Source organism: Aptenodytes patagonicus, chromosome 3 (genome assembly GCF_965638725.1).
Source record: "Aptenodytes patagonicus chromosome 3, bAptPat1.pri.cur, whole genome shotgun sequence".
NCBI classification, from domain to species: Eukaryota; Metazoa; Chordata; class Aves; order Sphenisciformes; family Spheniscidae; genus Aptenodytes; species Aptenodytes patagonicus.
In genome coordinates, this window is record NC_134951.1 from 54848286 (window position 1) to 54865926 (window position 17641).

Sequence of the window (17641 nt, forward strand, 5' to 3'; positions counted from 1 at the left end):
ACCAGTATTTCCCATGAAAGCTAATTAACAAGGGGAAATACGAACATCTAGAAATGCGGTTTGACTTGTATATGACTTTCAGAAAAGAAATACTGTTATTTTATACTCGAAACTATTTTACTTGAAATATTCTCTACCTATGGACCTATGAACAGAAGCTCAGCAGCGTGCTGCAGATCTCTGATAGTAAGACTTTGCACTTGTTGCAAAGATACTAACGTGGCTATGAACAACCAGATTTAAATGTTATCTTGCAGGGTTAGATTTTTTTTTTTTTAATGCATACATCTATTTCCTCAGGTTATCCTGAACTGGAGCTGGACCTGCAACATGCTAACCCGTGCCAGGAAAAACAGGATTAGGTTGCTGCAATCTACGTACAGTGGCTGTTGTATTCTAGCATATATTTCTGTTCTGAACAACTCGGAACAAAAGCAAGTAAAAAGAAAAAATCCGACTTGGAATTGTCTTTGAGTTGCTTGTCAGGCTTAAAAAGAACAAGTACTCTGAAGGTAAACCTTTCTTACAGAGAGTAGCATCTCCGTGCTGAACAGCAATAGTTAAATGAAACACTTTGAAAAGCCTGTAGACTGCTCTTGGCAAGTAGTAGAAGTTTATATAAGAGTGTTTTAATAAAGCTAAGAGGAGACCCAACAACTATGTGTCTCTTGGCAAGCTTTAAGTGTGACATGACACATGCGATGTAGGAGACAAAGACCTTGTATGCTGAGTTGTCTGAAGGGTCCAGTGCAGTTTAAGTTATGTGGTAACACAGCTGGGGGGGGGGGGGGGAAGCACCTGCTTTGTGTCTGACTCGGTGGATACAAGGGCTGCAGTGACTTAATGTTAGGGAGATTCTGTCAATATAAAAAAAGATTTTGAAAAAACTTATCTGCAGTGTTCGCTGAGTGCTGATTATGCTGTCCACGTAAGAGAGAGAAACTAGGCTAAGCTTTCACGGAGCGATGGTGCGGAGAAGCACGCGAACTGACGGCGGGATACCTGCGAGCCTCGTGGCTTCCCCTGGCTTCGTAGGCCGTGCTGGGCACTGGGCCTGGTGGTGCCCTGCCCGCCCCCGAGAAGAAGCTTTAGGCCTGGTAAGGGCCTGTTCTCCCACGGTCTGTCTTCTGTAAGGTAGGCTGAGTATTTTAAAAAAATGTTACTTGTAAAAGGGGATCCTAAATAATTAATATCTAATAACATATCTATTTTAAAACGCCATTACTATAGTTTTGTGTATATATATACATATATATATATATGCGTATAACCCCCCCACACACACACATACACACACACCCCCACCCCCCCCGTTTCTGGTTTCATAAGGGCACTTTAATTAACGGCTCCCCGGCGTACCGAAAGCAGCGCGGCGTAAGACTGTAGCTGCCTGCAGTGTGCAGGCCCAGCTGTTCCCCGCCCCCGCAGCGCCCGGCCAGAGCCGGCGGCCGCTGGAAAACCGCTCAAAGAAAGGGGGAAGGGGCCGCCGGCAGGGGCGGAGCCGCCGCTGCCCCCCGCAGGGGCCCGCCTCCGCGGCACGCCCTGGGGCGGGGCCTCCCGCGCACGTGCCGCCGCAGCCACCCCCCCCACCCCCTCGCGCTCCCATGCGAGGGGGCGGGGCCAGCGGTCCCGCGGGCCGCAGCGGCCGTTGGTGCCGGTGCCGCGGCGCGAGGAGCCATGGCCGGCGCCGAGCGGAAGAAGCACGTCCGGTTCGCCGGCCCGGGGGAGGCGGAGGTGGCCTTGGTCGGCGGTGGCGGCTGGCGGTGCGGCCGGGGCGGGGAGGGAGTCGCCCTGCGGTGGTGCATCTCCGGGGCGCTGTGCGCGGCCTTCCTGGGGCTGGTGAGCGCGGGGGGGGGGCGGGGGCGGCTCACCGCACCTGCGGCCCCTTCCCTTCCCCTCCCCTCCCCTCCCCTCCCCTCCCCTCCGGCCGCCGACGGACCCCGAGCCGCTCGGCCGCCCCTCGGCCCGGCCGGGGCCGCGAACCGCCGCGGGCGGGGGAGGGCGGCGCGCGAGGTCACCCCCTTTGAAATGTCTCGCAGGGGATGAGCATCGCGGTGCTGGGGCCCACCTTCCAAAACCTGGCCGCCAACGTCCACAAGAACGTCAGCGACATCTTCTACATCTTTGTGGGCCGGTCCCTGGGCTACCTGGGCGGGTCGGTGCTCGGGGGGGTGCTCTTCGACTGCACGAACGCCCACCTCCTCCTCGGTGAGTGCCGGGCCGGGCCGCCCGCCTGCCCCGCCGCGACCGCTGCAGCCCCCTGCCGAGCTGCGCTCGCTGGCCGTGAGGGAAATGGCTCCGTCAGAAACTGCTCGGGTCAACTTTCGCTTCCCTTCGGCTTGCGCAGCCTGCGAGGGAGACCTGTCGCGTTTATGTGGCGGTGTTGAGACGTGGAAGTCGGGGGGCCTGTGGCATGCGGGGCTGTTCTCCGTAAACCACCGCACTTGTGGCTGTCGCGATATTATGTTCGTTTTGTGACACCGCGTGTGTCAGGGTATTGCTGCTGTGCAGCGTTATTTCCAAGTGGATGGGCTCGCTGGGCATATTAATAGCAGTAACTGGTTTTGAACTTACAAAACCTGTTTGAATCGACCAAAAGGTGCTTTTGGTGCAGACAAAAAAAGTACAGCTGGATTTCCCCCCCCCCTTCGTATCAAGTCATATGCTTAGTATAGATCTGCTTGGAACATATATGCTTCTATAACGTCACTCTCTGAAACACATAAGCAAACCAGGGGAAGCTGTGTTTTGGCTTTCATTTGCACACAGCAGAAACCTGCAGTCATGCTGAGGGATGCTTCTGCGGGGAGAGCTTCGTAAAACCCTTCCCTTTCTTAAAGCTTGGCAGAAGCGTTCATTTTCACATACCAGGCAAAAGTACTGAGATTTTGACTGGGAGGCCTTAATCAAATTAGAACTTACTTAAAGTGGAAAAACATTGAATACCATCTGTGATGGTAGAAAGTTGCTGCTCAGTTGCGGCCTAGCTATGAAAATGCTTAAACTCTATAGGAACCACAGTTTGTGATCTTAACAGTTTTCTGGACACGCGGAAACTCTCTCCTGTAGGAGCACGGGACTGGCTTTGTCCCGGCAGAGCAGGGCTGCTCGGCCGTCAGGTCACCAAGAGCCACGCTCAGCATCCAGAAATGCGGTGCTCCTTTTAGAGTCGTCGTAGGGTTCTCGTTCAGGTAGAGATTCTTGGAGCACACCTAAAATAGCAGAAGCCCTTCTTTCAACTGCAGTAACGGCAGCGTGTGCCTTCGTGCTGTAAGTTAGGGACTAAACCAGATGCCGGGGCTTGCTCTTTTCCTTCTTCCCATACCTGCACTCGGGGAGGTTCAAACAGAACTGTGCCTCCCCTGAAAACTGCGCTGTAATCACGGGGTTGGTTCTGAGAATATGAGAAGGTCCATTTTCCATTGCTAGCATTTGAACCAAGTCTCTTCTTATCCCTGTATGCCTATCTCCTGTTACCGGGAGCAATCATGTCATATAATGTCTGTCTGTCTCTCCTCCCTTTTTTTTCCCCTCTTCTTGTCTTCACCTCCCTGGACCGGTTCCTCGTATTTGCTCTTGTTCTAAGATGTCTTTATTTGGTCTCCGCCCTGTTCTTTATTCCTCTCCTCCAGACCACCTGTAAAGTGGGTTTCCTTTAGTCTCCTTGTACATCTGACAAGGTCAGAGTTGGCTGTGTCTGACATTGGAGACTTTACCTTCCGTAATGGAATTCATACACCTGTGGAAGTATTAACTTGAAATGGTTTAGTATTTACTTATTTTCCTGATGTATCACACAGGATAGCGGTCTGTCAACAATGCTTGGAAAATGATTCATCTCCTAATCCTTTCCAGTTTGGTAGCGCTTATGGCAAAACCACAATTTGAACTACTGAATCTTCTCTCATTTCTGTCATCTGAGGGCTGCCTGTAAGAGATTTTGGCTCGTGTAGTTTTACCTCCCATCTTTCAACTGCTGAAACTCTGCTTACTGTACAGAGAAAAAATTGACGACATAATCTGTCTTTGTCAAGGAAGCTTTCACGTACCGATCTTCAGGTGAAGAGCTGAAGTAGACAGCTGAGAACTTGCTGAGAAGTTACTTTTCAGCTCTGAGTGGGGCATCTGCCATCTGAGAAGCTGTACTTAATACACCCCATCTTTAGCTTCTTCTCTATGCAGCTCAGCATACTAGCCTTCAAAAATATTCTGAGGCATGTATTCCAAGTATCTCGCTAGGGCTGTAGGGTTCTGGATATTTATTTTTTCCATTGTTTTTGTTTTTGTTTGGAATTAACCCAAGTTCTTAATTACATCAATCCCCATTAATCTTTAAGTATCTGCTCCACCTGTGATCAAGCATTGACTGGAAAAATAAGAGAGATGTCTGAACTGGTACAAGCTTTCTCAAAACCTAATACTGTTTATTGAAGATATTAATTGCAGATTTTTTTATTATGAAGGTGATTATAAGCATAGAATTTAACTGCTGAACTTTCTCCCAAATTGTAATAAAAATAATTTCTATCTGCTAAAAAGTACTTTTTGAAATGGCATGTTGTAAGTGCGGTTAATAATAGTAAAACTAATAGTGTTAATGAACTGCTGCTAAATTTATGATGAGAAATTTTGTCGTTCCGTCTCTTAAAACTCCAGAAATGCCTTGGAATACAGCCCTCGTGTGATAACAGAATATAAATGAAAGTCAGCATTTTTATATGGACGTCGCTTGTTGGCTGAGGTGCAATCACTTTATAGGATTTTAAGAGTTTAGTGATTTGGGTTCTTTTAAAATGGAGCCAAATTTAATGCTCTAGTTCTCGGAGGAAAAACTTCATACTGTTCAAAACCACATTCTACTTCTTTTGTGGTAAAGTAACATTTCTAGATCAGAAGTTTGCAGAAGATACTGAAATAGCACTTCTAAATCAAAAGTTTCAGAAGACGACTTAGTGTTCTAGCAGCAGATGCTACTCCCTTTGCAAATAAAGCTTTAGCAAAACAGGTTTTTCATGTAGTGTTTATATTCTGATGAAATTCCTTTTTTCCAAGTGAAAAACGAGTCTGTTGAACTTTCTAGCTGCTTCTGCTAATCGTGAATTGGGGTAGTGAGGTTACATCACCTGTTAGGATTATCTGTAACTTTAATAATTATGAATGTATTTGTATTTCTTGGTCTTCTGTATGTTTTGTACTTCAAATGGAAACTGTAGCGTGTGGGTTTTTTGTTTTGTTTTTTAACCTTTCCAGCATTATCCATGTTTGGAACAACGGTTGGTCTTTATGGGATACCCTGGTGTAAGAAATCCCTGCTGTTAACTGTCTTGATGTCAGTTATTGGAGCTTCCATGGGAATTCTAGACACAGGTAAGGGACCACGTGATCCGATAGTTCCTTCACCGAACTAACTGGAAACCTCAAGCTCCCCAAAACCGTTGCTGGTATTTCATTTGACACGTCTTGAATGAAAAGAGGGGAGCTGTTTTACCTGGCCAGGATTCTTGGATTATTCTGGTCCTGAGACTTCCAGTGTTTGTGTCTCTCTCTGTAACAGACCTTCCTTAAGGGGCCTGGGGAGCTGGGTATCCCTTGCTTCCTGGAGAAGATCAATATGCATTTCAGTGGGCAATTACAGATGTAAAGAAAGTGTCACACGCTCTTTAAACAGTGTTTTCTTTAAATTACTCATCTACAGGAAGCTAGTTGGGTTACCGTTCGTTAGCGCCAGATGAAACTAAGTTAGTCCTGGGCAAGCCCTGGTGTTTGAGAGAGAGATTCTCACGGTTGCTGTGTTAGATTGTTGGCCACCTAAACCTGGCCCGGTGGTGTTTGGGGAGTCACAGCAGACGTTTACTGCCATAGCTCGCTCGCTCACAGCGCCACGTCATCCGTCTCCCTGAATTAAGGAATATTTGCTGCCCTTGGCCAGCCTCGCTTAGGTGTTTGGGAATGCCCCAAATTGGAAGTCTGTGGCATGTGCATACTGCAAGCGGCCTGGAAAAAACACTTTTGCTGGAAACCTGTTGAAAACCAATTTTCTTAGTAGAGGCTCCTTATTGGAGGAAGATGTACCGGTGAAGTTGCAGAGCAAATGTCTGCAGGTGCGGTTGGAAAGGTCGGTTATACCAGAGGTATGAAAAAGAAATTCCCACAGAAATGAGTTCATTGGGCATGGCTTAGAAAGGGTGAGTTAGTGATGGCTGGCTGCAGCAGGCAGTTTGGATCAGGAGGTGAGGCCATGGCAAGAGACCTAAGCACACTTAGAGATGAGTGGGTAACGCTGGCATACTTGCAGATGGGGACCAGGAAACAACCAAAAGTACGTCAGCGGTGGAGTGTTCTGGCGTTGCTGTAGAAGGTGGTGGTGAAGCTGCAGCAGGCGGCCACTCACCTGGCACCTCTCCAGTGACGTGCCAGCAGTGTGCCGACTTTCCTGGCTTACTGAGGGAGCCTGTGGTTACTTACTAGCCAGCAAGGTACGACTGGATCTGGTCGACCAGCTTTGGGGCAGGCTTATTTCTGAGTAAGAGCTGGCTAACAAATTAGCCTAGCTATGCAGACAGCTCTGGAAGCATCCCAGCCGGGGCCTGGTTTCGGTGGCTTGGCTGGTAGGCAACACAGAGGAGTGATGGCTGCACACGTGAACCATCTGCCCTAATTCTGCGGAGCTTGAGCGAGCTCTGTTAACACTGAAGAGGGCGAGATACAGGATCCAGTAGTGAAAAAGATGGTTTTGCATGGCACAGGTTATGCTAAATAACCTGAGTGCAGAGGTGTATTTGTTGCCTCTGGTAGGATCATTATACATGGCACTTGGTTTAAAAATTCTTCGTATGGGAAAATCCTGTCGGCTTACTGTAAAAATGCCTCCAGTGGGTGGGCGTGCTGCTTGGAAGTCAGACCTTTGAGGCAGGGAGGCTTCCCAACAGGAGAAACTAAGAGCAAGGCAGTAGCGTGTAACTGAATTAATTTGGAAGAGTGTTAGTGCTGCATGACAAGGGTTGCTGTACTGTAGCACAGGAATTTAGTTACTGTTCTTATTTTCCTGCGTTCTTCTCGGGGACTACCTAAAAATGTCTCTCTGAGGTCTTATTTTCTAGCATTATTGTTGGTCTGAGGATGTCGTAGTTTGGTCTCTGCAGCGGTATTATTGTAAACCTTTCTGCTTCTGGAAAGTCATTTGAACGCAGTTGGGGTAGTCCCAGCCCATCAGCAGTAAGCGATTCTTGTGCTGGGATGTTGTTTAATGGGGCCTCTGATTCTTAGCATTGTGCGTTGTTGCTTTTACAACTTAGAGAAATGAGAAGCAGTTAAATTTGCTCTTTTGCAAAAAGGCTGAAAAATGCTGCAAATTGTCAAGTAGGGTAATTAAGTACAGCCATGGTTGCTGGATTAAGCCAGCGTGTGGCTCTTCATTTTGACTGCTGTGAATACCTTCCTGAAGCTCAAGTAATCAGGTGGGCTTAAGGTGCTTACAGGCAGAATTTCAGTTAACTTCAATTTTGCACATTGTATTTGCTAAACCTGGTAGTATTGCAAATTGAATTAATTAGGTTACGGTTTGGTGTGTCTTTGTTTTGTTTGGTTTGGTTTGGTTTTTTTACCTAGTACCTGGTTTCAGACTAAAATGACTGAATCCTCCTCTCTCCGATCTGCAGGTGGCAACGTACTGGCACTGAATACCTGGGGGGCAGAGGCTGGGCCACATATGCAGGCCTTACACTTCAGTTTTGCTGTCGGTGCGTTTGTGGCTCCGATCCTGGCTAAAATGGCCTTGGGAGGCTCCGAATCTAAAGACCTTCCAGTAGCTGAAAAGACAAACCAGTCTGTCCCGAGGTCTGTGCCGACAGCACCGGCTGCATCAGCCGCGTCAGCACTGAAACACCATCTTGGTGCGGATTTTTTGTGGTCCTATGTTGTCATAGGGACCTATCTTCTGCTCGTTTCTCTCTTCTTTTTTATTTTGTATTCAAAGGGCAGCTCGGCTCGAGACAAATCAAAGGCTTCTTTGCAGAAACGCATGTTTGCCAAATACCACTATGCCCTTATTATTCTCCTGTTCATATTCTTCTTCTGCTACGTGGGGGCGGAGGTCACTTACGGCTCTTACATATTTACTTACGCAAAGGTCTTTGCCGAGATGAAAGAAAACGAAGCAGCCGCTTTGAATTCTGTCTTCTGGGGTGCGTTTGCCGCTTGCAGAGGCGTGGCAATATTCTGTGCTGCTTGCTTGTACCCTGGCACCATGATCCTGCTGAGTATCGTAGGCTCTGCTGTCTCCTCTTCGTGCTTGGCCTTCTTTGCGAGGTACCCAGCCTCGCTGTGGGTTGGAACCGCTGTGTATGGAGCGTCAATGGCCACCATCTTTCCCAGCGGCATTTCCTGGATAGAACAGTACACGGTCGTGCAAGGAAAATCGGCTTCTCTGTTTGTGATCGGCGCCGCGCTGGGCGAGATGTGCATTCCTGCCGTGGTGGGGTATCTTCAAGGAAGGTTTCACCACGTTCCTGTGGTTATGTACACTGCCTTGGTGACTTCGGCAATGACAGTTATTCTCTTCCCTCTGATGTACAAATTGGCCAACTCTCCCGGTGAGAGCCACTTGAAAGAAATGAGCGAGAGCGAGGACCGGAAAGCTTTGTTGTCAAACTCGGGGCTTAATGAGGATGAAGAGGAGGAGGAGGATGCGGGAGAGTGGAACGAAGCAGACTTTGAGGTAATAGAAATGAATGACACGCTGAGAAACTCTGTGATAGAGACCTCCCGTAAGATACCCGGGGACTCTCCAGCCAAAGTCTCTCTCCAGCCCCATCTGGACGAGGTATTGCGCGATTCTCCAGTGGTCGCTGGTGGCTCCCCTGGGAGAAAAAATGTGAATGTTGACCGGGAGAAGAATGATTAAAGTAAAGGCTGACTTTCTTTTTTTTAAAGGGAAATGCAATTGAATTGTAGCTGTTCTTGTAAAGTGGTTCGAGAAGCCTTTTATAGTGGCGCAGAGCTCAGCGTGTTCATTTCTGTGTTTGTCCGGCCCTTTCTCCTCTTTCATCTTCAGTCTGCAGCGATGTGTCTCGGAGTGGGGAAGTCCACCGCGATGTGGCTGGGGCAACGTGCTAAAACGTACAGACTATACTGAAAATCTTAAAACACAAGAGGCGTTTTCTAAATGTGAGGCGTGCCTTTAAGTCATGTATGCTGTAATAAGAACTAACGGGGAAAGAAGGGGACCGCTCAGATCACTCAGTTTTTTGGGGGTGGGTAGAGGGTGCAGTTCCGAGCTGCTCGGTCACAAGGTGTTTTCACGAGAGAGGAGAGAAATCTGTTATCTGTGAGGCTGAGCTTTCTTATCTCGTGAAAAGAAGAACGTTTCTACCCCATTGAAAGGTGGTGTGACGTACACCAGGAAATCAAGTCAAATTTCAGGTGACACCCAGCGGCTGTAAATCGGATAGCCTGTTGGCAAGGGATTTAATTTTCTGCTTCTGTCACTAAGACGAGAAAAAAATTTAAATGAATTTTCAGGAGTGGAACCATGCCTTTGGGTCATTTAAAAGCAGTGTATGGGAAGGGGGACAAAATGGGTCGTATTAATCTGCTATAATGCTTAACTCCGATTTCCTCGTTGAACAGTGGTGACAAATCTAAATAGTCTAAAGTACTTGGGATTGTACTTGTGATTTTAATTACTGCACTACCACTGAAATCAAGAAATGTATGAAGAAGGTGATAAAATTATATATAAACAGATTACTTAATATATGGTATTGACATAGGGCTGTGATATTTTTAACGCAGTTTAAATTAAGGTTGTAACAACTTTTCTGGCTTCCTGTGCCAAGACTTCAACATCGTGATGCGTTAAAATGAAAATTTGAGAATGAGAGGGAATTACTGATGAGACAATCCTTTCAGGTTGTACTGTACGATCACTTGCCCCTGGCCAGTTGGATCGGTGCCATTTGGGTTTTGTTTCTTTTGGGTGCTGACTTACAGGCAGGCTCTTCCTCGCGGAGCAGCAGTGGTTTGTAGGTTCATCGCTGCTAAGCAGGAAGAGCTGGGAAGGACCAGTCATGCCAGCGAGCCCTCCCCGGTAAGAGGGGAAAAAAGCAGCAGCTAATGGCAAAAACCTGACTCTGGAACAGTAGTCTTGCCATTTGTCTACTTGAAGCTCCAAATTTGTAGGTTAAGTATTTCTTTTAAGGCTGTGTGATCAGAACGTGCTCATGTTTGGGGTTTTTTACTTTGCACTGTTACGAGAATTTTCTTGCCGAGAAGTTTAATTTACTAACAGAAGAGCTCTAGCCGTAGCGTAGCACAGAACCTTAAATGTTCAGTGTGTTTTCAGGTCTGTTTTTGTTCCCTCTCTTGTCCTCTGACTGTGCAGCCTAGAACCTCGTGGCTTTTTCCTTTCTTCTGAGAACTTAGTAAGAAGGAGGAATCAACTTTTAGTGAAAATGTGTAATTTTTTTCATCTTGCCACGTCAAAGGGTCTCTCTCTCCCTCTGCTGTCAGCACTTAAATGCCATTGTGTTTTCACCCGATTCCTTTTTTTCCTTGTGTGTATGCGCGCTTCAGCGGCACCTTTTCCAGCGCAATGCATGAACCTGCACTTTAAAATACGGCCTTGTTTCACTTGCCGTTCTCTTTTTTGCTTAAAATAAGTGCTTTTAAATATCAGGCCAAAGCCTGTTCTAGGTACGTGACAGCATTTGATCAACAGGAGTTAAGTCTGTATGGCCTTGCGTGTTTAGTTAGTTTCACATGGTAACAAATGAAGTGGCGCGGCAGAGGTGGTGACTTAAGTGAGTGCAGATTAAGCCTGCCTTCCTTCAGCTGTCCCTCTCCCCTTTTTCCTCCTGCACGCCACAGCAGCTGCTTTGTGTCTGTGGAAAGTAGGGGTGTTAGCTGATGGTAAGGACAAATCCCGCTGGTGGATGGGGGGGAGCGGTAACTGACCCCCGGGGAGGTCACAGGTTTCCTTTGGCAGAAACTGGGTTTGGTGCAGGACAAACAACAACAAAAGATAGGGCAGTGGTTCTGTGGCAGCCCCCCGCTGCAACTGCACTCCATAGGCTTTACCGGAATTGACGGCGATGTGAAAAAGTTTCCCCGTACCTGAGATTGTGTTGCCAGAAGAAAATCAGTTTAAGAAACCCACTTGGCAACCAGGAAGATTTTAAATAACCCCCAATTCATCCGCTAATTTTTGGCATGAAAGTCCAAATTAGAATGTCCTGCACGCAAGATTGTTCTCAGGGATAGTTTACACGTCTTGCATAATCAACTACTAAAAAAACCCAGAAAATGAATTTAAAGCTGCAGTGGGAAATACGCTGTAACCTCTTTGAACCTTAGCTACTTATTGCTTATATATACACAGTTATTTGTGTTTCTGACCCAACAAATGTAAAAATACTGTGCAGAATGAAGATTTTTTTTTTTTTTTTTAACTGGCTGTATTAATTCCTGCACGAGTCACTTCTTGAATTCATCCCCATTTTCCCCCTTAGAAGCAGGAGGCCTGAGTAGTAGGAGTGGAGCAACGGCCTGGAATGCCAAGGTAAGAGCAGCCTTTGACAGGAGGTAAAGGATCCAAAAAGCAGTGGCAGGAAGACAGAGTGGGTTATCTTATCTTGAGCAGTACCGTGTAGAGTCACGGCTGATTGATACGAGGAGGTCTGTGTCTGGATGACGTCTAAATTTTGAGTTGTCCTAGGGAGCACTTAGAGCCTTCAGTGTCTTAATTCTGGCTTCAAACTTGAAATGGAATATACTTACAGAACTTGTTCTCCTTATCCCCTGAAAGCATGCTTTTAAGAGCAGGGGCTGCCCTTTAATGAAAATGAAATGTTTAAAGCAATTTAAGATTAAAACAGCTCTAGGACATTTCCAACAATGAGTCCAGCTCACAGCGGTTCCAGCCAGCCTTGATGTTCACAGCTGCAGCTTCCCTAGTTCTTGGATTTTCGTGTTCCTCGAGGCTTGTTTTTAGACAATGAATGTTAGTTTTTACATGTTTAAATTTCCTTCCGAAGTAAGTTGCTTCCTGGCATATACAGTTAAAGTGAGGATCTATTTACAGTGCCTTTTAAGTTACAGATCCTCCAGAAAGCTTAAACGCTCCAAACGTACACGTTATGGGTTGAAATTACTTGACGTAAACTGTATTACTTTACCATTGCCTTGCTTACGCTAGACCAGTCATCTCTGTGTTGAGGACAAGAGTTGTGGTCCATGCAGTAGATTAGATACCTGAATTTATTAAGAATCATGTTTTTGTCTATAAAGCCAGGACTGAGTTGAAGATGAGCACGCACTTGCCCATTGACTCCAGTGTTAAAGGCAACCTCTTGCAGTTAAGCGTTGTTTAATACTTTTATTTATCCCCGAAGCACTGCCAAATGCTGGATTGTACCACAAGCGCTAAGACGTTAGTCCTGGCGTTTGCACTTTCATTCTGTACGTGACCAATGGTAGAATGCAAGAGTAGGCAAAGTTTTGTGCCTTGATGGGGTTTGGTTTTTTTTTGTTACGTTGCATAAAAGCGCATCGCGACCTGTGGCTGTTCTATTATCTATAGTTTTTATTCTGCTTGCCGTGGGTTTACGTTGTACTGTATAATGTGAAATTTTAACAGACTGACTTGTATCTTGAATGTAATAAATTCGTAACTGGAAAAGGCACTCAGGTTCCTTGATGTAAATAAAGTTTTGTTCTATTTTTCAAAGCTACTCTGGACTTCTGGATTTAAAACTTACTCCTGTTTTGACTACTGGAAAACTGGAAGTGTTTCTCTTCTGGTTTGGGGAAAGCCTCAAGAATTGATACCGAGGTTTTAGATCCCAAAGCTGAAGCTGGAAACTGGATTGTGGACTCTTAACTCTTACTTGAGCAGTCTCGTTTACATTACCACGTGTGTGCCAAACGAGGGAAACGAAGGTGTCTGCAGTTGAGGGTAAATATAAAAAAAGCACATAATTTTTACCATATCATTTTATTCAACTTTAATATGGTTTCCATTATTAACTTCTAAAACAAAATGATTTCCAGTTTAGAAAACAATGCACTGACCACATAATTCCTTTTCCATTTTATACAGTTATACAAATATTCTAAATACACATTTTGTCAAGATGGTGGCAAATAAGATTTAACTGTACAGTACATAAGGAAAGAAAATATTTTAAGCATATTTAGAAGCAATAGAAATGTCTATACAAAACAAGCAAAAATGGAATAAAATTTTATATTTAAAGTATTGCAACAGTCCCACAGGTTTGTAACAAAAATGTCTTTGCACAGTTCCTCACAATGCCCCATTAATAGCTAAAGCAAGACAGCAATTTTTAGAAAATAATGTTTCAAAATGCTACACATGATACTACTGCTTGCACCGTCTGATCAAAATAACAATCTACTTGGAATCAAGCAAAACTTAGGAGGAGATATACCAACCAACTTTAAAATTATCTGTATAAAAGTCATTGCACATTATTTTACTCAGTTGTTTGAAAAGTAAAAAAGTGTATTTACAAAATATTTCGCAGACAAAATTATAAAGTGAATGGATAATATATAAGTAACACGTCTTGATACTGACAGTTCAAGAACACACACTAATGGTTTATCGTTTCAAGAGGTTTTCAGTGCTCCTTCCTCCAGGAAGTAAACCTGACTTCTACTTTGAAATGGATTTACAAGATGTTACACATAGCTATTTCAACATCAGCATTATAAAACAGTATGTTAGAAACATGAAAGAAAGAAGAAATTTGTACATCTTAAAAAGTGAGCTATTCATAGATCAACAAATGTATTTCTTTTTTTTAATTTAGTTAGGATAAGCGTTCATTATTCTTCAGATAATAAACCCAGCAGTTAAAATGGAAATCCTGGACTAGATGAGAATTGAAAAAGCACCATGCACAATAGTCTTAGTGTGGTAAACACTGAAGGAAAAAAAAAATAGCACCTGGAATCCTGTAACACAGATCATTTAAAACTGGTCAAGTAGCTGGCGAAGGTACGGTGCCTTTGACAGTTCTCTGCTTACTCTGGACAGCTTGAAGAGTACTGGACAGTTGAGGGAGACACACTGGATCTGTCGATCAAAGCAGCCTGTACAGTTCTTGCATATCTAGATTACATGTAAAAAAGCAAAGCAGATTATTTTAAACTTAACACGAGCCAGGCATACATCACTCGGGACTACTAAGTCCTCAACGTTCTATCGGCAGAACAGGCACAGCCCTACCAGCGCCAAGCTCTTCCCCACCGTAGAGGGGCCCAGAGCAGCTCCCTTCTCTGCTGCAGCCTCTCCTGCCGCTGCCAGACTGCGCATTCTGCTGCTGGTGCCTGGCCGGCAGGCATCACCCACCGTCAGCTGGGCAGAGATCAACTGCTTGACTGTACAGCCTGGCTTTCAATCCTGCTAACTGAGTTCTACTCGTACCTGGTGGCACTTGGAAAAGTAAGGTAAATAAGTTGAGTGGATTTAAGTGGGGCAGTGTGTTATATTCAGATAAACTTAGCCTGTGTAAAAGTTTCCTGGTGAAAAAAGACAAAACTGGTGTTCTGCAGTTACTCTCTACACAGGAAAGGGACTTCATAAACTACTCCTGTTTCAAGATAAGCTTCAATCAGAGTTAATCAATCCCAAGACAGAAATACACAGGGCACGCAGGTTCCACTGCTCTCCTTGTTCATGGAGCTACTTGTTAATGTAGTTAACACTGCTTGAAAGTACTTTTAACATGAGATACCCGATGGAATAAAATAGCAGCAGGCACAGGTTTTCCAAAGTTTTCCTTCAGAGAACAAAAGGCCCCTGCTCGGCTGTTTTATTTTTAATCCTTTCCAGTATCTGCCACCTCCAACGGCTTTTCCAAAAACTCAGAAATTGCTTCCAACCACACTTGCGCTTTGTAACATCAAACCGTTACACAACGTTACCCTACCGTTTGCATAGTTTGAACAACAAGTCAAAATCGCATCCTTTGCTTTTTAAAATTAGTTCTTTTCCTTCTTTCCATGTTGAAGTTATTTGGGCACCAGCGACCCTCTCAGCCAGACCTGTGTCAGCACTGAATCCCTGCAGACCAGAAACTCAAACTGATGACAGCTGGAGAGGAGCAGCCCCTCTCGGCCAAGTCCCACATGCAGCACCTCAGAGGATACCAGTCCTCTGACCTGCAACCGTGATCAAAAGGAACAGGGTTTAAACCGTTTGTTCCAGATTTGTAACCACAAGAAGAACCTCAGAAATAAGTCTACCCTAGTTCTTTTGAAAGAGGCTGTGGCTGGTTTGAACGCAAGGGACCAAACCAAATGGTACTCGAGACGCTTTCTAAGTTCAGTTTGTGTAGAGGGGAGAAGTCTATGGCCTTAATCTATGGCACGTAATTTTTAAGTGCGTTTTAAAATAACGTACGATTCAGCATTATCTCACTTTTCTGCTGGCTCCGGCATGTTTATAATCTAGGATGGCCAAGAATTTAAGCTGTGAAGGATATCTACATCTTCATGTTAAAATAAGACAGATGCTCTTAGAGAGAGGTTGAGTCATCAAACACTGACTAGAACGGGATCCCAGGCCTTGCTGACCTGTTGCATGTTGCAGGGACAAGGGAATGTTCTGATCAAACCCACTGATCCTTCTGTGGGGCTGGACCAATCTGCCAAGTCCTGATTTATTCCAGAACAAAAGCAATGTAAAAGGTTCAGAGCACCACCAGAAAACTGCAGAACATGCAGCACCTTCCTTTACCGCCATTTACAATGCAGATCAGAGCAAATATTACAAAACACAGCAAGAAACAGAAGTCCGCACCTTAGTAATGCAATATTTCTGAATAGTCAATTGTAATGGTTTTCTAGCAACAGAGCCCCACGGGAACCTATCCAATCAATGCCTAGACTACGGGAACATTTATATCCCCGCAATTCAGACAAGTCTTTAAAATGGTTCACGTGCTAGTGCTAAAAATAAATTTTAACAAAAATATTTATTAATTATAAAATACGGCAGTACAAAAATTGGGTGAGGATATGCGTATGTTTCTGCAAGGGGAGGCATTGTGCTTTGCTATAATATATTCGTGAGCACAGTCAGCTACCCTCTTAATTGACTTCTAGCTCAAGGGAAGAAAACAGCTTGGAAAACTCCTATCGAGAGAAACGGTAACAAGAAAACCCCCAAGCTCAAACACATCCATGTTATACATATAAATAAATAAATTTTCTGGGACAAACGTTTTTATTACTAGAACATCATCAGTTATTTTAATGCAAAAAAGGTGAATCTTTCATACTTTTTACAACTCTCCATCACTGTCATTATAAAAAGGCACCTACAAACCATGTAAGATACTCTTCAAAAAAGAAGGAAAGGAGAAAAGCATCTTCTGTTCTGGTCCCTGCCTTTGCCTTCAGCGAAGGAGAGTAACAGCTGCTATGCTGCCTTCAACAGCAATGGAACAGCAGACAAGCTAGGACACGTTTAACACCCGGACTGTACTTCCCATTTCTGTTGGGGGCATTCAGTAACACGCTGCTTTGAAATTTCAGCCCCTGTCTTTGGCTGACAGACATCTGACAAAGCTTTAATCATACCTTGACCAGCTGTTCTTGCTTACGCTCCAGCTCTCGGATTTCTTGGTTGAGAATCACTGCCACATGCTGTGGCTGGCTTCTGCATTTATTACAGATCCCATACTGGGTCAGTTCATCGCACACGGGACAGTGTAAGGTCGTGAAATACTGGGAGATTGTGCCTTTGCGTCCTTCTAGCTCACTGCAGGCAGTCGAGGCAGCTTTTTGAATCTGTTAAAAAAAATAATTAAGAGGTAATGAACTTTTCAGACAGCAGCTTGCCTTATGCCTAGACTACATAGCCTATTTTTTTAAAAGGAGTATGAAAGTGCGACACAGCCTGCAGGGCATGGGTTCATACACAAATTACTAACACGGATCGCATCACTCTGAAGAGCGTAGCACTTGCCCTGAAGTGATACACTGAACAGAGCCCACCCACACCTATTTCACAGGGAATCTCACCAGAAAAGACAAAGAGTAATCAAAGAAATCCTCAGTCACATGCTAAATTCCTGATCTCATCTCAGACTGCATCCTGCAGTTGTTCCTTTGTAGGTGCTGATCTACTTCACATCCAAACGTGCCCTGGCTGCAGCCCCAGTGGCTGTCTTCTGGATCCTGCCTCCCCTCGAGTTTCTGTGCCGGTGCAGCCCCGCTCACAGAGCTGCCACCGTCCTTTGGTCTGTGGCTCTAGCTCATGCTCTGATTTCCCTGGACAAAGCTCCACCACTGCCCCCCTCGCCCAGGGAAGTCTGTTCTCTGCACTTGCTCCTGGTGCTGCATGACTTAGGCTTTCTGCTATCCTTCACTCTCCTGCTTCAAACACCCAGCTGCTCCGCTCCCTATGACCTCCTCGGTGCTCCCTGGCCTTGCAGAAAGTCAGGGCTCTTTTGGCTTTTTAGAGCAGCTAGTTGGAGATACTTAAGGTGAGTGTCACAGTGCCATCGGAAAGGTAGAGAAAAGAAGCAGAATTGAGGTCAATCAAGGCTATATTAAAAGTCTGCAGTGGGAAAAATAACATACTACCATGCTGCTGAAGTCCACACTAAGC

The 17641-nt window shown here is 45.2% G+C and overlaps 2 protein-coding genes across 3 annotated transcripts in view; one reads left to right on the plus strand and one right to left on the minus strand.

The window, feature by feature from the left end:
* Positions 1–1677: 1677 nt before the first annotated feature.
* SLC60A2 (solute carrier family 60 member 2) lies at positions 1678–12728 on the plus strand. Its single transcript, XM_076333430.1, has 4 exons — positions 1678–1839; positions 2040–2208; positions 5251–5367; positions 7659–12728. Exons 1-4 carry the CDS (start codon positions 1678–1680, stop codon positions 8900–8902), a joined length of 1692 nt encoding a protein of 563 aa, XP_076189545.1. The 3' UTR covers positions 8903–12728.
* A 247-nt stretch (positions 12729–12975) lies between these two features.
* The window catches only part of REV3L (REV3 like, DNA directed polymerase zeta catalytic subunit), a 133803-nt gene continuing 129137 nt past the window's right edge, over positions 12976–17641 (minus strand). For both annotated transcript variants that reach the window (XM_076333433.1, XM_076333432.1), the window contains 2 exons: positions 16609–16818; positions 12976–14134 (listed from right to left, as the gene is read on the minus strand). In XM_076333433.1, the coding sequence (XP_076189548.1) occupies positions 13994–14134; positions 16609–16818 (351 nt within the window). In that variant the 3' untranslated portion in view covers positions 12976–13993. The remainder of the gene's footprint in view (positions 14135–16608; positions 16819–17641) is intronic.

Coding starts and splice junctions, on each gene's coding strand:
- SLC60A2 (XM_076333430.1), top strand. CDS start 1,678: ATGGCCGGCGCCGAGCGGAAGAAGCACGTCCGGTTCGCCGGCCCGGGG. Junction 1,840..2,039: donor GCGCGGCCTTCCTGGGGCTG/GTGAGCGCGGGG, acceptor AATGTCTCGCAG/GGGATGAGCATCGCGGTGCT. Junction 5,368..7,658: donor CATGGGAATTCTAGACACAG/GTAAGGGACCAC, acceptor TCCGATCTGCAG/GTGGCAACGTACTGGCACTG.